General features: G+C 40.5%; 2 protein-coding genes across 7 annotated transcripts in view; one reads left to right on the top strand and one right to left on the bottom strand.

Annotated features, from left to right (window-relative positions):
* PPP2R3A (protein phosphatase 2 regulatory subunit B''alpha) overlaps positions 1–5,806 on the top strand; it is a 186,986-nt gene extending 181,180 nt beyond the window's left edge. For all 3 annotated transcript variants that reach the window (XM_025376513.1, XM_025376516.1, XM_025376514.1), the window contains one exon: positions 2,980–5,806. In XM_025376513.1, coding sequence (XP_025232298.1) covers positions 2,980–3,103 — 124 coding nt within the window. In that variant the 3' untranslated portion in view covers positions 3,104–5,806. The remainder of the gene's footprint in view (positions 1–2,979) is intronic.
* Positions 5,807–6,850: 1,044 nt separating this feature from the next.
* The window catches only part of MSL2 (MSL complex subunit 2), a 46,405-nt gene continuing 33,571 nt past the window's right edge, over positions 6,851–19,684 (bottom strand). For all 4 annotated transcript variants that reach the window (XM_025377752.1, XM_025377750.1, XM_025377751.1 and 1 more), the window contains exon 2: positions 6,851–10,683. In XM_025377752.1, the coding sequence (XP_025233537.1) occupies positions 9,092–10,603 (1,512 nt within the window). In that variant the 5' untranslated portion in view covers positions 10,604–10,683 and the 3' untranslated portion in view covers positions 6,851–9,091. The remainder of the gene's footprint in view (positions 10,684–19,684) is intronic.

The following is a 19,684-nucleotide window of genomic DNA, read 5'->3' as shown; positions in this document are numbered from 1 at the left end:
AGGCTGAGGCTGGACATAGTTTAGAAACCATAGGTGAGTAAGTAGTGAGTGAAGCCATGGGAAAGACTAAGCTTACCAGGGAAGTACAAAATGACAAGAGCTTATTAGTCCAGAACCTGGGACACAGTAGCATTGAAAGAGCAAGAGTTCTAAGATGGGTAATATTATTGTGAGATTATGGCACATTGTAGGATGTTTAGCACCATCCCTGCACGCTACCCACTAGATGCCAGTAGGACCCACTCAGTTGTGACAAGCAAGACACAGACATGTCTCCAGACATTCCTGAATGTCCCCTGGTGGGAGGGAAATCACCCTAATTGAGAACCACCAAAATTAAGAGGAGTCTCCAGGATGCTGACAAAGGGTTATTGAATGAACTTCCTTTTGCAAATGTTTTCTTCAGAAATGACATACACAATAATGTATAACCCCTCCTGCAATATAGGATTAGGTGTCACTCACCAACATGCCCAAAGTCACATTAAGTGATCAAACCCAGATTGGAACCTGACTTTTACAGTCTGACTCCAAAGCCTATGCTTTAAGGCTAAATCACTTAATCCCTAACTCCATAAGGTCTCCATTAGGCTACAAGACATGTGAGGAGAGGGCTGCTTCAGTCTTTTTCATCATTGTAATCCTAGCATTTGGCTCTTACACTTAGCAACAGGAGTTCAAATATTTACTGAATGAGTCTCACTTCACACTTAACTCTGAAAATATGCCTTATTCATAAACCTACACTGAGGTATTTAACACTGATAGCTTACAGACGGCAAGTCAGGGCACCAAGGGGAAGAAGATGCTCCCATCCTGACAAGAAATCAGCAGCAGTGGTTTTGAGAATTTTGTTCCCCAGAACAGAGGCTCTGCCGTCAACCATTTCACTTGCGTTAGCAGAAAGTTCCTCTCCTGTTGCCTCCTTATCTAGCACATCCCATGCCGCATTGAGGCCTCAAGGAGATGGGGGAAAAGGAATGGAAACAAGAATGGAATGCAGTAGTTTTATTAAATGAACAAACTATAACTTTTGATAGTATCATAAACTGGTAGTGATAGGGAACAATTTTCTATCAAGTAAGCTTTTTAAAAATTTTAAATCTCTAACCTCTATTCAAAAATGTTGGCTTAGGCTAGGCGCAGTGGCTCACACCTGTAATCCCAGCACTTTGGGAGGCTGAGGGGGGTGGATCACCCGAGGTCAGGAGTTCAAGATCAGCCTGGCCAACATGGTGAAACCCTGTCGCTACTGAAAAAATACACAAACTAGCCAGGCGTGGTGGTATACATCCATAATCCCTGCTTCTTGGGAGGCTGAGGCAGGAGAATTGCTTGAACCTGGAAGGCAGAGGTTGCAGTGAACCAAGATCGTGCCACTGCACTCCAGCCTGGGCAACAGAGTGAGACTCCATTTCAAAAACAAAAAGATGTTGACTGGGCACAGTGGCTCATGCCTGTAATCCCAGCATTTTGGGAGGCCGAGACAGGTGGATCACTTGAGGTTAGGAGTTCAAGACCAGTCTGGCGAGCATGGTGAAACCCCATCTCTACTAAATATACAAAATTAGCCAGACATGGTGGCACATGCCTGTAAATCCCAGCTACTTGGGAGGCTGAGGCAGGAGAAATCACTTGAACTTGGGAGGCAGAGGTTGCAGTGAGCCGAGATGGCCCCAACTGCACTCCAGCCTGGGTGACAGAGCGATACTCCATCTCAGAAGAAAAACTTCACACACACACACACACACGTTTTAGGGAATAGGTGCCCCCTACTGTATATACCCTACCTCAGCATATTTTCCCTCACTAATTGGCCTTGGTACCTTTTTGATGAAGAGACTGTATGTCCACAGATTCCTGCTTAAATATTGTGGGAGATCCCTGCAAGGGCTAAGCCAGTGATGTCAAATACTATAATAGACATTGCTAACTGATGTACATTTTTCTGATGTACATATCTACATATGAGGCTTAGAGATACAGCCTCAGAATATTTATCAATATTTCAGGCAGCCACATCATTTCCAAGAGAAAGTATTTCATCTCTGCCTAAAGCCAACCTTAGGGGTAGCCTGGAGGATACAGTATTCAGGGGATACCAGCAACACCTAAAAGGTTTGGCAGAACATCTTCCCAGGATGAATATCTAGGTCTATGTATGCTGTAGAGGTCTACAAAGTAGAAAGATGGGAAATCTATAAACAGGCTTTAGTCAGTTCGACCTACACACTTGAACATCTATTTGTGTTACTTGGAAGCCACGGAGGGAAGCTATAAAGCAATCTGGGAGTTGAGAAAGTTTGCCACTCTGACCGACCAGTGGCGCAAGCCTGTAATCCGAGCACTTTGGGAGGCCAAAGTGGGCAGATCACCTGAGGTCCGGAGTTCCAGACCAGCATGGCCAACATGGTGAAACCCCATCTCTACTAAAAATACAAAACTTAGCCAGGTGTGGTGGCGCACGGATGTAGTCCCAGCTACTGGGGAGGCTGAGGCAGGAGAATCGCTTGAACCCGGGAAGCAGGGGTTGCAGTGAGCCAAGATCGTGCCACTGCACTCCAGACTGGGTGACAGAGCAAGGCTCCGTCTCAAAAAAAAAAAAAAAAAAAAAAAAAATTTGCCACTTTGAGTGGCAACCACTTTAATAAGGTCGTGTAAAGCTCATACTTTATGGACCTCAAATTTTTCTTAACCTTGCACCATCTGTAATTCTCTCACTCCCACCAACAACCATAGGGAAAGCTTGATATGGAACATTTTCAACAAATTCTGACATGGACTTAAGCTTTAAGGAACAGGGAGAAGAATGTGTTTTCTGCTCTGGAGTGTTGTCTCCTTCAGGGCAGTTCAGTTGCTCACAGCCTCCATTTAGCAACTAAAGGTACCTTTGCGGGCTGGTCTTGAGGCTCGTGTTTGCCGTATTGATTTCTACCCAACCATTAAAACTTCAGTTAATTCATTTTTGCTTTATTTCAGTTTTGAAGATTATGAAACAGATGAACCTGCCTCTCCCTCTGAATTTGGAAACAAAGGCAGTAAAATATTAAGTGCAAGCCTTCCAGAGAAATGTGGAAAGCTTCAATCAGTGGATGAAGAATAGCTCCCAGTGTCTACAATGAAACGAAGATGTGTATTTTAAATGTTTCTTTCTTGTGAAGAGATGTTCTCGTTTGCATACTGCTTTTTAAAGACTTTGATTTCTCCAAGTGTGTATCTGCACTAGGAACTTTGTTTTTAAGCAGTAGGTCTGGATACACATTTAACTTAGGAGACTCCTCCAATTTGCCTCAAACCTCTTACGGAGCTTTTCCTCAGAAGTGGTACCATCGCCTTCCGAAGTCAGCACTCTACACCCTTGAATGTACCAAGGATCTCTTGGGGACGGTGCCATGCACGGTTCTCTACACAGGTGACTGAAGTTGCCTCTGTGTTGGCTGGCATCCGAGTCCCCTCCGGGCTCCTATGGAGCCTAGAAGAAACCTTCACTTGCAGAAAACTTGAGTCAAAAAATTCTGGAACTTGAAAAAGCAGTAAGGGCCTCCAGAATTGACTTAGCCCTAGTAATAAAAGCACTGCCAAAACATCTCAGAGACTTCTTTTAATTCTATGTATACTGGAGTTCAAAGATCTTGAACTTACCTGGCTTCATGTAATTTCACAGTTCCCTGCCAAACTACTAGTCACTTTACATCCTCAGGTATTGTAACCACTGGGCCTTCCAACTTCGCTGGCAAGCTCTGGTAACCTCCCTGACTGTGGATCTCATATAAGATCTCAAGAAAAAAAAAAAAAAAAAAAAAACTTCTTAAATGAAGTACAGAATTTGACTCATACTTGGAAAAAGCCCTTTTAACTTTTATTCATTGAACTATTGAATGATGTATTTAATCTCCAAATTAGTTAATACTGTTTTCACTTCCTATCAGAAGGCCTGCTTGATGACATAAAGGAATAATGATACATTAAAATTCTTACTAGATATATTCCTTTCTCCCAGGAATATTAGACTAGCTAATAAAGTTAAGGCCTCAATCAATGTTATTCCTTACCTCATGTTCAAAAAAATTACTACAGATACTTCATCCACCTCATTATCAAGGAAATGGAAAATGATACGCCTATAAAAGAAAGCTATTATTTACTGTAGATGTGTTCACTACAGAATCCTACATTTTTCATCAGGCCACAGTCCAGCCAAATATTGTAGTATCCTTGAAAAGAAACTATTAAAAATAATAGACATTTCTGATGTAAGTAAAACCCCCAAGCAACTTAATATCCATCTGTCAGTCATCAGCTTTTCCCCTAGATTTATTTTTCACTAGTTCTGAAAGTGTCAAGAATAGCTTCCCTTTCCACCCTACCTTGGTTCCCTCCTTGCTGGCATAAAAGCCAAGCAGTGAAATGAACTTTGGGTTAGGGTTATGGTAGGCAAAAAGAAAAGGAGAATTTAGGAAATACGCTATAAACCAGGTACAGCACAGAAAGTTAACAATCCTAGGACTCCTGCCTGTCACAAGCTCCCAGTTTCCTGTCATTTTATCTTCATGATTAGAACTGATCTTCCATTTAACTGTTACAGAAAGCAGTAACTACTGCAGCTATTTAATAGTTCACACAAAATAATTAAAAGCTTAAAAATAACAATTTTTAGGAAACAGTATTCAATAACCTACACACACTGATTATTAAGATTGTTTATGTGATAAATGAAATGTCCTACCAATCCCATCCAGCCTTTACCAGGGAAGAAAAGCTATCATTTTATTTCAGATAGAAATACAAAAAAATAAATACTTTTCTTAGAAGCCAGATACGGTTTAAATGTTTTATTATCCATAATGACCTAAACTACTAGTAAGATTCACCAAAAAGTAAAAATAAAATTCAATTTTACAATATACTATTTGGCTTTTTTACCTTGGTTCTCCTTAACTGAAGTCCTCTTGCTTTCACTTTCATCTGGTTTTTGAAGTCTCTAATTATTGGCTGGACATGGTGACTCACGCCTATAATCCCAGCATTTTGGGAGGCCAAAGGAGGTGATCACTTGAGTCCAGGAGTAAAGACCAGCCTGGGCAACATAGTGAGACTCTGTCTCTACAAAAAACTAAGCTTAGTTGGGCGTGGTGATGCACACCTGTAGTCCTACCAACTTGGGAGGCTGAGGCAGGAGAACCACTCGAGCCCAGGGCTTCGAGGCTGCAGTGAGCTATGATTACGACACTGCACTCCAGCCTAGGCGACAGAGCAAGACCCCAATCTCTTACAACGTCTATTATAAAAGTACATCTATCAATACCATTCCATTTAAGATGGGCTATTGTAATAGTTTACCCACATTATTACATTTTCAGGAATTATAAGAATGTGTTTGTTTTATTGTACTCCTTTCTTGGAGCTGAATGCAAGGAATGTGAATTCTGAGGAATTAAGGTAGAATATATTTGACTTTCTGGTAAAGATCATGGTAAATATAATCATTACTGCCAAACTGGAATTTACAAGTTACAATATTCCAGGCCCCTTGATAAAAGCTGAGGGTTATTATCATGACCTTAATGCTAATTCAGTGAGAAATGAGTTTAATAGCATAACATTACCAAGGTAATCAAACTAATAAAATTCCATATATCTTCCCTGCATCTTATCTATGTCACTGTGTACCATTCAAAGTGTTTATAAAACTCTAGATTGATCAAATGAGATTTGCTCAGCTTTTTGAAATGTTAAGATGTGTTTGGAGAAGGCTGCATGACTTTTGTTTTTCCCTTTTAGCAAAACTAAATAAAGTTGTCAAATACGAATGTTCATTAAGGTAATTACTACACACTCGTGCTTTTAATCATACCTGCACCTCATTTTTACGTAAGACTGTAAACAAGCTTGAATGTCAGAATAACTCTTTGAGCCCATGTGAAAACTACAAAGAAAGGTCTTTGTAGTAATGATAATATACTGAGAAATGATTTCCTCAGGGGATAGGGAAGCGGACCAGGGTTTGTGAATGAGGCGGAGTTCACAGGAATCAAGGTAGACTTTAGCCTCATCTATAATGCATTATTTTAAAAGAATGTGTAACTGCGTGTTTTGGGGTACCTAATTTTATTTAAGAGGCAAGGTCTCACTATGTTGCCCAGGCTGGATTCAAACTCCTGAGCTTAAGTGATTCTCCCACCTCAGCCTCATAAGTAGCTGGGATTACAGGCACACACCACTATGCCCAGCTTTTATTTTTTTTAAAAAAAGTATAAAATACCATCCAAGTATTAGATTTGGTCAAAATACTATACTTTGAACTTAGTATTTTCTAAAGCGCTTCTATTTGTTATCTATGATATGGTTATGGACAATTTATTTTTCATCTGATTGCCGTAAAACTTTTACTCTTGTTCAACAAGGTCACCATGAAATTGTTTTAACTAAGAATACAATGAAATAAAAGGAATTCTTTATCCCTAGGACCATACAACAACTCCTCATGGAAATGCAGACTTAATTAACCAAAAAGATAAAATGGTCAGCTCTAGAACTATTACCTAAGGTAAAAGATCATTTGATCATTTATATTAATAACAAGGACTCAACAATTCAGGATGTGTCATATTAAATGCTGCTATTCTTTGGTGGTTTCAAATCCTGTTGAATTAGTAAATCCAGTTACTTCAGTAATAATCTCTCAATCATCCCTTGTTAGTCATTTGTCAGCATTCCTAAATAACTCGTGATATAAAGAAAAATAATATAAAAATCAAGGCACTGTGATTACTCTTCCCCAGATGTATATAATACAGACCATTCAGAGCATGCTATCCCAAACTCCTCAGTATTCTACAACATAGAATTAGAAAACTATCATTTATTGATAGATTTAAGGTGTAATACAGGTTTCCAAAAATGTGGCAGTGAGAATACCAGCATAAAAAAGAGAAACTTGTGCTAAAAACAACCTGAATTCATCATTGGCAATATTACATAACAATCAAGTCCCTCACATACTAATGATTTCCACTTTGTCTATATTGCCAACCTCCCATGCATCAAAAAAAACACAAGATTATCAAACTTGGGAAGCAATAAAGTACTCTATGAATTTTAAGATCATAATATTAGGAAAGTTTGGTCGATTTGCAAAATATATCCTCATCCATGTGTACAATCTCATTTCTAATCATTTTTGCAGTGATCATTAGTGAATAAAGAACAGATTTACAACTTTATATACCAGGGCATCTGGGTTCAACACAAAACTGTTACAAACGTTAGGTAAATACATGTTTCATAAGACACTGCTAATACTTAAAGGAATTAAATAAAATTCCAAATCTTGGAAAGCAAATAAAGACAAGACAACTAAGAAGCATTTTCCACCATTTACTCTTGTTATCAAAAATAGTTCAACTCTTCTTGCAAAACAAAAACAAAATAGTACATACTGGACACATACATCACATTTTTCTTCCTATGGCTTTAGCCCACCCCCACCCCCCCAAAAAAAAAAAAAAAAAAAAAAAAAAAAAAAAACCCAACAACAACAACAAAAACAACTCTACCTGACCACATTCACAGAAAATGACACCAGGATACACTACAAAACAGAAGGAGGTGTCATCTGCTCTGTGTCCAAAGGTTTCTTCTCCATGTCTTGTACTAGGCGAGTAACCATCATTGAACATGCTGTGTGCCAAATCAAAACATAACTTCAACATATGTCGGATCTTACTAGAGATGGTGAACGTAGTAGAAATTGGAAATTTTCCAGCAGTATTTTTCTTTAAATAAGCACTGTCAAAGCTGCAGCTCTTCTTTTAAATCATAGATTATTTCATTACACCTAGTCAGTCCTTGTTTTGTTTGGGCTGTGCTCTTTGAAGCAACTGACTAGATTTACCTTCAACAGAATGTCTGTGACTCACTTGTCTTCCCCATAAAAATTAACGGGAAGAAGTGCATTTAAACTGAAACATACTTTGTGCTTTACATGCAAGAGAGCATTCTAAAGAAAATCCTCCTAGCTTCAACCTACCTAAATGCACAGGTTTCATAAAAAGGCATTCTTATTAGGCCTCTATAAAAGACGCCTTCATAATGAACAGCACCCTTAAAAAAAAAAAAAAAAAAAAAAAAACTAGGAGCATATTCAAAATAAAGACTGTGGCAAATAAACTATTATAGAAAACAAAAGTCAAAGTGGCGGCCAGTGGCAATAAGTACAACACATAAATCTGGGCAAGTCTGGGGGCATTATTCCGAAATTATTTTAAGTAAATCCCAATTACTAAATAAAATTTTTATAATTTTTAAAAAATTCTGTCACATACTAGTCTAAATTTAATTACCTTCAGAATAAAACTACTCTCCTTCACTTCATTTATCCAATTAGAACACTGCTCAAAATGAAGGAGGGATTTAGATTTTTTCCCTAGAAATGAGTGAGAAACAGCTAAACATTTGTAGTCTGACAGAATCTGTTTACTTTTTAAAAAGATTTCTTAAACATTCTAATGAGGGGGAATTTTTTCTTTTCATAATACTGCTGATTTAAGAACTGCTACATACACCAGTAGCCAATATTTCATGATCAGAAATGGTATGATGTCAGCACAAAGGTTGCGCTGGACACATCAGCTTTCCAACAGGAGAAACATCAATGGCATCTGAAGGCAGCACTGAGTTTCCTGAACTAATGGCTACTTTTCCACAAAAAAATTAGCACAATCTTTATGGACTGACTAGATACCACTTCCTTACATTTAATCATAAACTTTGATTATGCACAAAGCATGGCCATAAACAATGAGGTTAATGTTATTTTTCTTGCCAAAGTTCATTTTGTATAAATCAGTTGCATCAGCTTTGTTCTCAAACTATGAGGTTCTGTAAGAACTAAGGACATATAGTTGTAGGGTTACTCCTCCATTATCTGCAAACTATTTCCCCGACACTAACACATATAACTTAGCAATGAAAACACTTGATACAAGTGATCTATATGCAGGAGCTCCGGCAAGTTAAACCAACAGAACCATAGCTGCCGTAAAACTGTAGCTATTTCCCTACCAGGAGTAGGTTTAAAAGACCCACTGATTTAACAGTCGAATCTCATGTCTATAGCTTCATCCAAACTTTTATCATCATGTGTACTGGCAGCTAAAAACGTCGTTACTGGGGACCCTGTGACATTTATTACACTGGTGCTGGTACTAGCGTTACGCACAGCAATGCTAGTCACGTTAATGCCCAAAGTGAGCCTGGTCTGCTCCAAGGCCTTTTCTGGCACGGCAAATGCCTCCAGCTTCTTCTCCCCATTGGCCATATAGGAGTTTTGGCAGCCACGACATATACAATCTAAGCAGGCTTTGCGGTTAGAGTAGCAAGGGCAGCGTTGGCCTCGGCATGTAAGAACACTTGGATTTTGAGTAGCACGCCCACATTTACACCCTTTCTTTTCCTGGGGTTTTTTGTACACAGTCTTGGTAGGACTTCCTGGCATAAAATGATGACTAGGAATCTTTTCCTTTACTGCTTTGTCTTTTTTAAGAATACCTGGCTTGGTTTTAGAGTGAGATTTCTTGGATCCATGTTCATGACTCTTTTTCATGCTTTTAGTAGATAAAAGTACAGTCTTGCTGATTTTAGGCGTTGTGCCTCCATTGGGAACAGTTGCTATAGGTTGAAGAGAAATTTTGCTCTCCCGTTTCACCGTCACAGGAGCAGATGCCCCCAGTGTTGGGCCTCGAATAATGGTAGAAATTGGAAGTGGCTGAACTTTCTCACTGTCGCTCTCTGATCTGGATCGTTTTCTATTCAATTTTGCTATCTTCGGAGTTGCTGCTGTACATGATAACCCATGAAGTGCAGGACTGGTGGACATAAAAACATTATGGCTAAGAGACTGGGAAGAAAGCTGCAGAAAAGGTCCATTGGATACAGTGGCTTCCAAGTTCGGCTGCAAATTAGGGCAACAGACCTCTGTATTTGAAACAGTTTCTAAGCTGCGGAGTACTTCCTCAACACTCAGTAACAGAGAGTCTCCAGGTTTTATATCTTCACTGAAACTGCAGATATCAATGCCTGTGGAACATAAGTCAGTGGCTACCGTGTCACAAACGGGTGGCAGGCTGTCAGACAGATCCTCGGTTTTTATGTCAACAGTGTTACATACGTCAATTGTATTTGAATGTTCAGGTGAAGGAATATTTATACCAAATCTATCTATTGAAAGCCCATTATAAGTAGGCAAACCATTGATAACAGAACTGCCAATAGCAATGCTGAGGGTGCTTTCAGACATTGGAGATAAACTAGCTTGAGGATCAGTTGTGGGTTCTGAGGTTGAAGGTAAAGGGGAATGTGTCAAACACAAAGTAAAGGATGAATCTGAGGGTTTTTCTGTCTCCTCACAAAACAATGATCCATCATTAAGCAAAGCCAAAATATCAGAAGAACAGTCAACTGCTTCTATTATATCCCGTGCCAGTGTAGTCTGTGTTATATACTCGCATAGTTTTTTGTAGCAGTTCACTAGGATGCTTAACTGCTTGTTTTCCTCAAACTGCTCATAGTCTTTGCACCAGCTACAGGAAGGTTTCATCATCATTTTCTTGCCTTTACAAGTTTTGCAGACATAATGTTGGCAGGTGGAGTTGGTGGGTGCAATAGGATCTTGTAGCAAATGTCCTAAGGGGGAGAAGGAGGAAAGCAAAGATTTTAGTAAAATACATTTACCATTTCATAAACTGAAGTTTAGATGACATAAGTAATCTATGAAAATTGAGATGAATTAAACTCACTAGGCCAAATAACAAAAAAATATATCTTAGAAGAAACAGAAGAATCCTCAATTAGCTCGCTTTATTTCATGCCATATTCCCCATTCAGTTATCTCAAACCAAAATCATCCTTGATTCTGTGTCTCTCTCCCCAAGCAATATGTTCTGGTCCATCTTCTTATCCTCTTCCTCCAAAGGCTATAAAGTTAAAGATGTGAAGATCAGACACCAGAAGCAAAAACTAGGGTTAAAACCCTTTGGATAGCCAGGTGTGGTGGCGTGTGCCTGTATTCCCAGCTATTCAGGAGGCTGAGGTGATGGCTTGAGCCCTGGAGTTGAGGCTACAGTGAACTATGATCCTGCCACTGCACTCCAGCCTGGGTGACAAAGCGAGACCCTGTCTCAAAAACAAAACAAAACAAAACCCTTTGGACCTCAACCTAACAACATGGCAATGCTACAACATTCTGAACAAAATCATAATGATTATTTTGTGCTGGACACTGGGGAAAAATATATGAGTAAGAGAGATTTAGTCCCTGCCCTCATAAAAGATAGTCTTGAGGGCATTAATCAGTAGAAAAGTATCTTCACAGAAAAAAAAAAAAAAAAATTTTTTTTTTCAACCAGTTTTTACCGCATGTATACTAATCATAAACTTTAAAGAAAAAAGATCAAAATTAGTTTCAGGCCAGGCACAGTGGCTCATGCCTGTAAGCCCAGCACTTTGGAAGGCTGAGGCGGGCAGATCACCTGAGGTCAGGAGTTCAAGGCCAGCCTGGCCAATATGGTGACACCCCATTTCTATTAAAAATACAAAAAAATTAACCAGGCATGGTGGCATGCACCTGTGGTCCCAGCTGCTAGGGAGGCTGAGGCAGAAGCATCACCTGAACCCAGGAAATTGAGGTAGCATGAGCTGAGATCACACCACTGCACTTCAGCCTAAGCAATAGAGCGATGCTTAGTCTCAAAAAAAGAGGAAAAAAAGGCTAGGCATGGTGGCTCATGCCTGTAACCCCAGCACTTTGGGACGCTGAGGTGGGCAGATCACCTGAGGTCAGGATTTTGAGACCAGTCTAGCCAACATGGTGAAACCCTGTCTCTACTAAAAATGCAAAAATTAGCCAGGCAGGGTGGTGGGCACCTGTAATCCCAGCTGTTCGGGAGGCTGAGGCAGGAGAATCCCTTGAACCCAGGAGACAGAGGTTGCATTGAGCCGCGATTGTGTCACTGCACTCCAGCCTGGGCGACAAGAGCAAAACTCCGTCTCATTAAAAAAAAAAAAGGAGTTACAGTAGGAAAGAACTATGTTCAACTACATTAAAACAAAGAAAAAGGAGTACTACTCAAATTCTTCTAGAAAAAAATACAATATAGAAAAAATTATATTTAAACTTATTAAAGAAAAAAAAAAAACTAGGGTAGCCGGGCGCGGTGGCTCAAGCCTGTAATCCCAGCACTTTGGGAGGCCAAGACGGGGGGATCACGAGGTCAGGAGATCGAGACCATCCTGGCTAACACGGTGAAACCCCGTCTCTACTAAAAAATACAAAACACTAGTCGGGCGAGGTGGCGGGCGCCTGTAGTCCCAGCTACTCGGGAGGCTGAGGCAGGAGAACAGCGTGAACCCAGGAGGTGGAGCTTGCAGTGAGCTGAGATCCGGCCACTGCACTCCAGCCTGGGCGACAGAGCGAGACTCCGTCTCAAAAAAAAAAAAAAAAAAAAAAAATTGGGTATAATACTGGGCTCAAATTCTTTCGACAGAATTCAAAACGACCATGGTTTAATTATAAACCACAGGTATTGTCGTATATGCGACAATACAGTAAATGAAGTAGTCCCCCGACTTGACACAACTGTCAAATTATAAATGACATATACATATGAACCAAGAAGGGAAAGGAACTAGATCCAGTTCCCATCTCCACCCTTATTCTCCAAAGCTGCAACTGCTCCTTGGTTCCCAATTCAGACAAATAGTCAGCAACTACCCGAAGTAGTACCTCTTCTCATAAATCACACAAAGAATACGTTCAACCACAACAGAAATTAGAAATTACAGGGAAAAAAAATCAGAAAAATCCCCAAGTATCTGGAAATTAAACATATACCAAAATAACTTATAAGCCAAAAACATCACAAGAGAAACTGAGGAAACATTTACCAAATGAACACACCACATATCAAAATTTGGAGAATGCAACTAAAGCAGTGTTTAGTGGGAAACTTATAGCTTTGAAAATCTGAATCAGAAAATAAAGTCTTGAGCTAGGCACAGTGGCACATGCCTGTTGCTCTAGCTCTCCGAGAGGCGGAGGTGGGAGTTCAAGCCCAGGAGTTCAAGACCAGCTTGGGCAAGACAGCAAGACTCTGTCTCTAAAAAAATAATATTAAATTTTAAGAAAGAGGCTGGGTGGGGCACAGTGGCTCACGACTGCAAATCCCAGCACTTTGGGAGGCCGAGGCGGGCAGATCACGAGGTCAGGAGATTGAGACCATCCTGGCCAACATGGTGAAACTCCGTCTCTACTAAAAATACAAAAATTAGCTGGGAGTGGTAACATGCACCTGTAGTCCCAGCTACTCGGGGGGCCGAGGCAGGACAATCGCTTGAACCCGGGAGGAGGAGGTTGCAGTGAGCCAAGATGGTGCCTCTGCACTCCAGCCTGGCGACAGAGCGAGACTCTGGGGAAAAAAAAAAAAAAAGAGGCTGGACGCAGTGGCTCACGCTTGTAATCCCAGCACCCCGGGAGGCCAAGGCAGATAGATGGACCACCTGACATCAGGAGTTCAAGACCAGCCTGACCCACATGGTGAAACCCTGTCTCTACTAAAATAACAAAATTAGCTGGGCGTGGTGGTGCATGCCTGTAATCCCAGCTACTTGGGAGGCTGAGGCACAAGAATCATTTGAACCTGTGAGGCAGAGATTGCAGTGAGCCGAGATCGTGCCATTACACTCCAAGCCTGGGCAACAAGAGCGAAACTCTGTCTCAAAATAAATAAATAAATAAATTTTTAAAAAGGGGCATCCATCTCAGGGAGACCTGGCCTTCAGAGATGACAACATTCGACCCCAGGAGGAGTCTGCAATTTCCACTGCTTTCCTCAGGCATTTCTACCTGGCTGTGACGGCCTTGTGATGGATGAGCACCTCATGGCTTCCAAGACTCCAGAACTACTACTGTCTACATGTACCACTCTTATGCTTTAAAATAATGAATACATTTCCATAATGGTCTCTAACATTTCCATACAGTACCAACTACTTCTTACCTCTTTGCCCTACCCTCCCCCAAAAAACTACCTTTTTCAAAAGAAAGCCGTATTTCCATTGTGCTGGAGTCCAGTATTTCTTGATACATGTAATTCTACCAAGGTCTTCTTAATATGTTCTTTTAAACAACTGAATTATATCTTCAGATTATGAAAGATTAATCCTAATGTGAAACTTAGGATACAGTTTTGAGTACAGCTGATCAAAATCAAAGAAGTCTCTTTAAAAGGGAAAAAAGCGTCTTTAAGGGGAGGAACCGAAGTGCTGAAGTAATGGAAATCCGTCTGCATGTGGAAGGAAATGGGAAGCAAATGGGAGAGAGAGATTGGAAAACTTAAAATGGGTTACTTGACTGGTGATTAGCTGGGTGTAAAGAAGCAAGTTAAAAGGCTAAAGGGAAAGGCAAGTTTCCATCATCTATAGAAAGCTATCTAAAACAAGGACTCCCCTTTTCTCCAAAAGCATTGTAAAAAGAATGAAGTCTCCTTGGGAAAAAAAAATTATACCTCAATGTCCCCAATAAAACTGCTTAATAAATTATGTTTCCGGCCAGGTGCGGTGGCTCACACCTGTAATCCAGCACTTTGGGAGGCCAAGGTGGGCGGATCACAAGGTCAGGAGATTGAGACCATCCTAGCTAACACGGTGAAACCCCATCAACACAAAAAAGGAGCCAGACATGGTGGTGGGCGCCTGTAGTCCCCGCTACTTGGGAGGCTGAGGCAGGAGAACGGCGTGAACCCGGGAGGCGGAGCTTGCAGTGAGCCAAGATCGCACCACTGCACTCCAGCCTGGGCGACAGAGCCAGACTCCGTCTCAAAAGCAAACAAACAAAATAAATAAGTAAATTATGTTTCCTCCAAGCTATGCAATTCTTTTAACTGTTGAAGAAGAGAAAATGTTCACAATATATTTAGTTGTAAACTGAGTGCTAAAACTACATATTGTAAAGCCCATTTTAAAAATACACTGTCTATATGTGTATGCACAGTAAAAATAGAAAATATAAAAAATAAAAAAGCAAAGACTCAAGTCAATAACCAAAGCTTTCTTTCACCTTAATAGGAATCCCAAACTAAGCAGGTTAAAGCAAATAATGAAGATTAGAGCAGGCCACAGTGGCTCACACCTGTTATCCCATCATTTCGGGAGGCCGAGGCAGGCCGATCACCTGAGGTTAAGAGTTCAACACCAGTCTGGCCAACATGGTAAAACCTTGTCTCTACTAAAAATATAAAAATTATCCAAGGGTGGTGAACACCTGTAATCCCAGCAACTCAAGAGACTGAGGCAGGAGAACTGCTTGAACCTGGGAGAAGGTTGCAATGAGCCAAGATAGTGCCACTGAACTCCAGCCTAGGCGAGAAAGCCAGACTCCATATGAAAAAAATGAAAATAAAGAAATGAATACAGATTAGGGCAGAAACCAATACTAGAGAAAGCAGAAAAACCAAAGAGAAAAAAAAAGTAACACCAAAAGTTGGTCGTTGTAAAAGATCAAAGAAAGAAAAGAAAATACAAATTACCAAAATCAGGAATGAAAGGAGTCAGAGTATCACCACTGCCCTACGAAACGTTAAGAATTAAGGAAGTCCTATGAACAAGTTTATGCCAACAATTTTAGACTACTTCAATGAAATGAACATATATCTCTAAAGACACAAATGACCAAAATTGACTGGAGAAAAAGTTTTAAGACGGAATAGACCTGTAATAAAAGTTTTAAATAGTTACTGAAGATTTTCCTCAAAAGGAGACTCCAGGGCTAAACGTCTTCACTGGTAAATGCTAACAAATAATTAAAAAGAACACTCAAATACAGAGGAGGAGAAAACACTTCCCAACTCATATTTAAAGGCCAGTAACTACTATGAAAGAAAATAAGGCCACCAGACTAAAGAAAATACAAACTGCCGGGCACAGTGGCTCACGCCTGTAATCCCAACACTTTCGGAGGCCAACGTGGGCAGATCACCTGAGGTGGGGAGTTCGAGACCAGCCTGACCAACATGGAGAAACCCCATCTCTACTAAAAATACAAAAATCAGCTGGGTGTGGTGGCGCATGCCTGTAAATCCCAGCTACTTCGGAGACTGAGGCAGGAGAATCGCTTCAACCCAGGAGGCGGAGGTTGCAGTGAGGCGAAATCGTGCCACTGCACTCCAGCTTGGGGAACAAAATCATCTCAAAAAAATTAAAATGAAAAAAAAGAAAATACAAACCAAAATCTCCCATAAACACGACAAAATCCTTAACAAAACATTCAAGAGAATCCCACAACATATAATACAATACCTATTTAAACACACACACACACACAAATTCACAAACGACAAATTGAACATCTTTAACTTGACGGTGGTGGGCATCAATAAAAAATCTAAGGCCAACTTTACTTAAAGGTAAAAACGCTTTCCTTCCAAAGATCAGGATCAAAGAAAGGATGCCTGCTTTTGCTACTGCTTTTCAAAATTGTACTTGTTCTAGCTGGTGCAGTAAGGTTCAAAAGAAAAAGAAAAAAAAAAAGGCATCATGACTAAAAAGAAACAAGTAAAATTGTTTTAGTAATGGATTACACAATTCTGCTTACAGAAAATCTCAAAAAATGCATACACACAAACTACTAGTACCAATAAGCAAATTTAGCAAGGTCACAGCACAAACAATATATACAAAAGTCCACTGCATTTTCCATTTCTATATGCTAGGAATGGACAAATTAATTTTTTAAAATTCCATTCACAATAGCATCAAGCATATACTTAAAATATTTAGAAAAACTTTAACAAAGACTTCTAACAAAGACTTCTACACTCAGCACTACAAAACACAGCTGAAAGAAATTAGAGTATCTAAACAGACAATTCATGTTCACGGATTAGAAGACTATCAATATATTGTCAAGATCGCAATTCTCCCCAAAATTGATCTATCTCTCAGTTCAATGCAATCTTTAATCCTAGGCGGCTTTTTTTCTTAAAGAAATTGACAGGCTGATCCTAAAATTCACATGGAATCACAGAGGACTAGCAAAACAACTTTGAAAAACAACAAAATTACAGGACTTACACTACCAAATTCCGAATTTTACTATAAAGCCATAGTAGACAAGACAGCGCGGTAATGACAAAAGTATAGACACATGCATCAATGGAACAGAATTCAGAGTCCAGAAACAAATTATTACATTTATAGTCAACCAATTTGTGTGACAGGGGTACCCAGATGATTCAATGGGGAAAGGAGAGTATTTTCAACATACCATGTGAAACAATTTGATATCCAAATGCCAAAAGCAAAAAAACAAACTTACACCCTTACCTCACAACATACACAAAAATTAAAATGATCACAAACCTAAATGTAAGAGCTAAAATATAGAAATTCTAGAAGAAAACAGAGGAGAAAATCTTTGTAACTTTGTATTGGCCAAAGTGTTCTTAGATGTGACATCAAATGCACAATTCACAAAAAGGAAAAAAAAATAGTAAAATGGATTTTCTCAAAATTAAAAACTTATTGTGCTTCAAAAGACACCATTAAGAAAATGAAAAAGGCCGGGTGCGGTGGCTCAAGCCTGTAATCCCAGCACTTTGGGAGGCCGAGACGGGCGGATCACGAGGTCAGGAGATCGAGACCATCCTGGCTAACACGGTGAAACCCCGTCTCTACTAAAAAATACAAAAAACTAGCCGGGCGCGGTGGCGGGCGCCTGTAGTCCCAACTACTCGGGAGGCTGAGGCAGGAGAATGGCGTGAACCCGGGAGGCGGAGCTTGCAGTGAGCTGAGATCCGGCCACTGCACTCCAGCCTGGGCAACAGAGCGAGACTCCGTCTCAAAAAAAAAAAAAAAAAAAGAAAATGAAAAAATGGTCAGGAGTGGTGGCTCACCCCTGTAATCCCAGCACTTTGGGAAGCTAAGGTGGGCAGATCACCTGAGGTCAGGAGTTCAAGACCAGCCTGGCCAATGTGGCAAAACCCTGTCTCTACTCAAAGTATAAAATAAAATTAGCCAGGCGTGGTGGCGCATGCCTGTAGTCCCGGATACTCAGGAGGCTGGGGCAGGAGAATCGCTTGAATCCGAGAAGCAGAGGTTGCAGTGAGCCGAGATCGTGCCAATGCACTTCAGGCCTGGGCGACAGAGAAAGGCTCTGTCAAGAAAGAAAAGAAAAAAAGAAAGAGGATAGGCAGAGGAGAGGCGGAGGCGGAGGCGGGGGGGGGGGGGGGGGGGGGGGGGGGGGGGTGGGGGAAAAAAAAAAAAAAAAAAGGGGGGGGAGGGGGCGGGGTGAAGGAGAGAAAGAGAATTAAAAATAAACCACAGACTGGGAGAAAATATTTGCAAATCACATTTTTAAAAAAAAAAACTTAATGCAAGCTGCCCATGGTAGTTCACACCTGTAATCCCAGCACTTTGGGAGGTTGCGGCGGGCAGTTCAGGAGTTCAAGACCAGCCTGGCCAACACAGTGAAACCCCGTCTCTACTAAAAATACAAAACTTCGCTGGCTGTGGTGGCACACACCTGTAGTCCCAGCTACTCAGGAGGCTGAGGGCAGGAGAATCGCTTGAACCCAGGAGGCGGAGGTTGCAGCGAGCCAAGACCATGCCATTGCACTCCAGCCTGGGAGACAGAGCAAGCCTTGGTCTCGATTAAAAAAAAAAAAAAAAAAAAATTCAAATCAGTAAAATGACAATATAATTTTAAAAGCAAAAATTTGAATAAACATTTCACCAAAGAAAATATATGAATGACTTGGCGGGCGCGGTGCCTCACACCCATAATCCCAGCACTTTAGGAGGACAAGGTGGGCGGACTATGAGGTCAGGAGATCGAGACCATCCTGGCCAACATGGTGAAACCCCATCTCTACTAAAATACAAAAAACTAGCCAGGCATGGTAGTGCACGCCTATAGTCCCAGCTACTCGGGAGGCTGAGGCAGGGGAATCACTTGACCCCGGGAGGTGGAGGTTGCAGTGAGCTGAGATCATGCCACTGCACTCCAGCCGGGCGACAGAGCAAGGCTCCGTTAAAAAAAAAAAAAAAAAGAATGACTATAAGCACATGAAAATAGGCTCAATATTATTAGTCAAAGTAAAACCGTGGCACACTACTACCACCCATTAGAATGGCTAAATTCAAAACGACAATGCCAAAAGTTGGCAAAGATGTGAAGAAACTGGAACCCTTGTATACTGCTGGAAAAATGTAAAACGGTACAATCACATTGAAATAGTTGGGTGGTTTCTTAAAAAGTTAAAACCCAAATTTACCATAGAAACCAGTAAAATTCTACTCCTAGGAACCTACCTAAAGAGAAATAAAAACAAATCCACACAGAAAAATGTATGTGAATGTGCAAAGCAGCATGATTCCTAATGGCGAAAAATTAGACACAATACAAATGTCCATTAAATTGGTGAGTAAACAAAATATATATTCATGCAATGGAGTTCAGCAATTTAAAGGAATAAAGTATTAGTACATGTCACAACATGGATGAACTTCCAAAACATTTGCTAAGTGAAAGCAGCAGATACAAAAGAGTACATTATTGCATAATCCCATTTATATAAAATGCCCAGAAATGACAGAAAAGCAGAAAATCAGTGGTTGCCTAGGGCTGAGAGTG

The sequence above is a fragment of the Theropithecus gelada genome, chromosome 2 (genome assembly GCF_003255815.1).
Source record: "Theropithecus gelada isolate Dixy chromosome 2, Tgel_1.0, whole genome shotgun sequence".
NCBI lineage: Eukaryota > Metazoa > Chordata > Mammalia > Primates > Cercopithecidae > Theropithecus > Theropithecus gelada.
The sequence above is the reverse complement of the archived record's forward strand: the minus strand, read 5'-3'. Positions and strand labels throughout refer to the sequence as shown.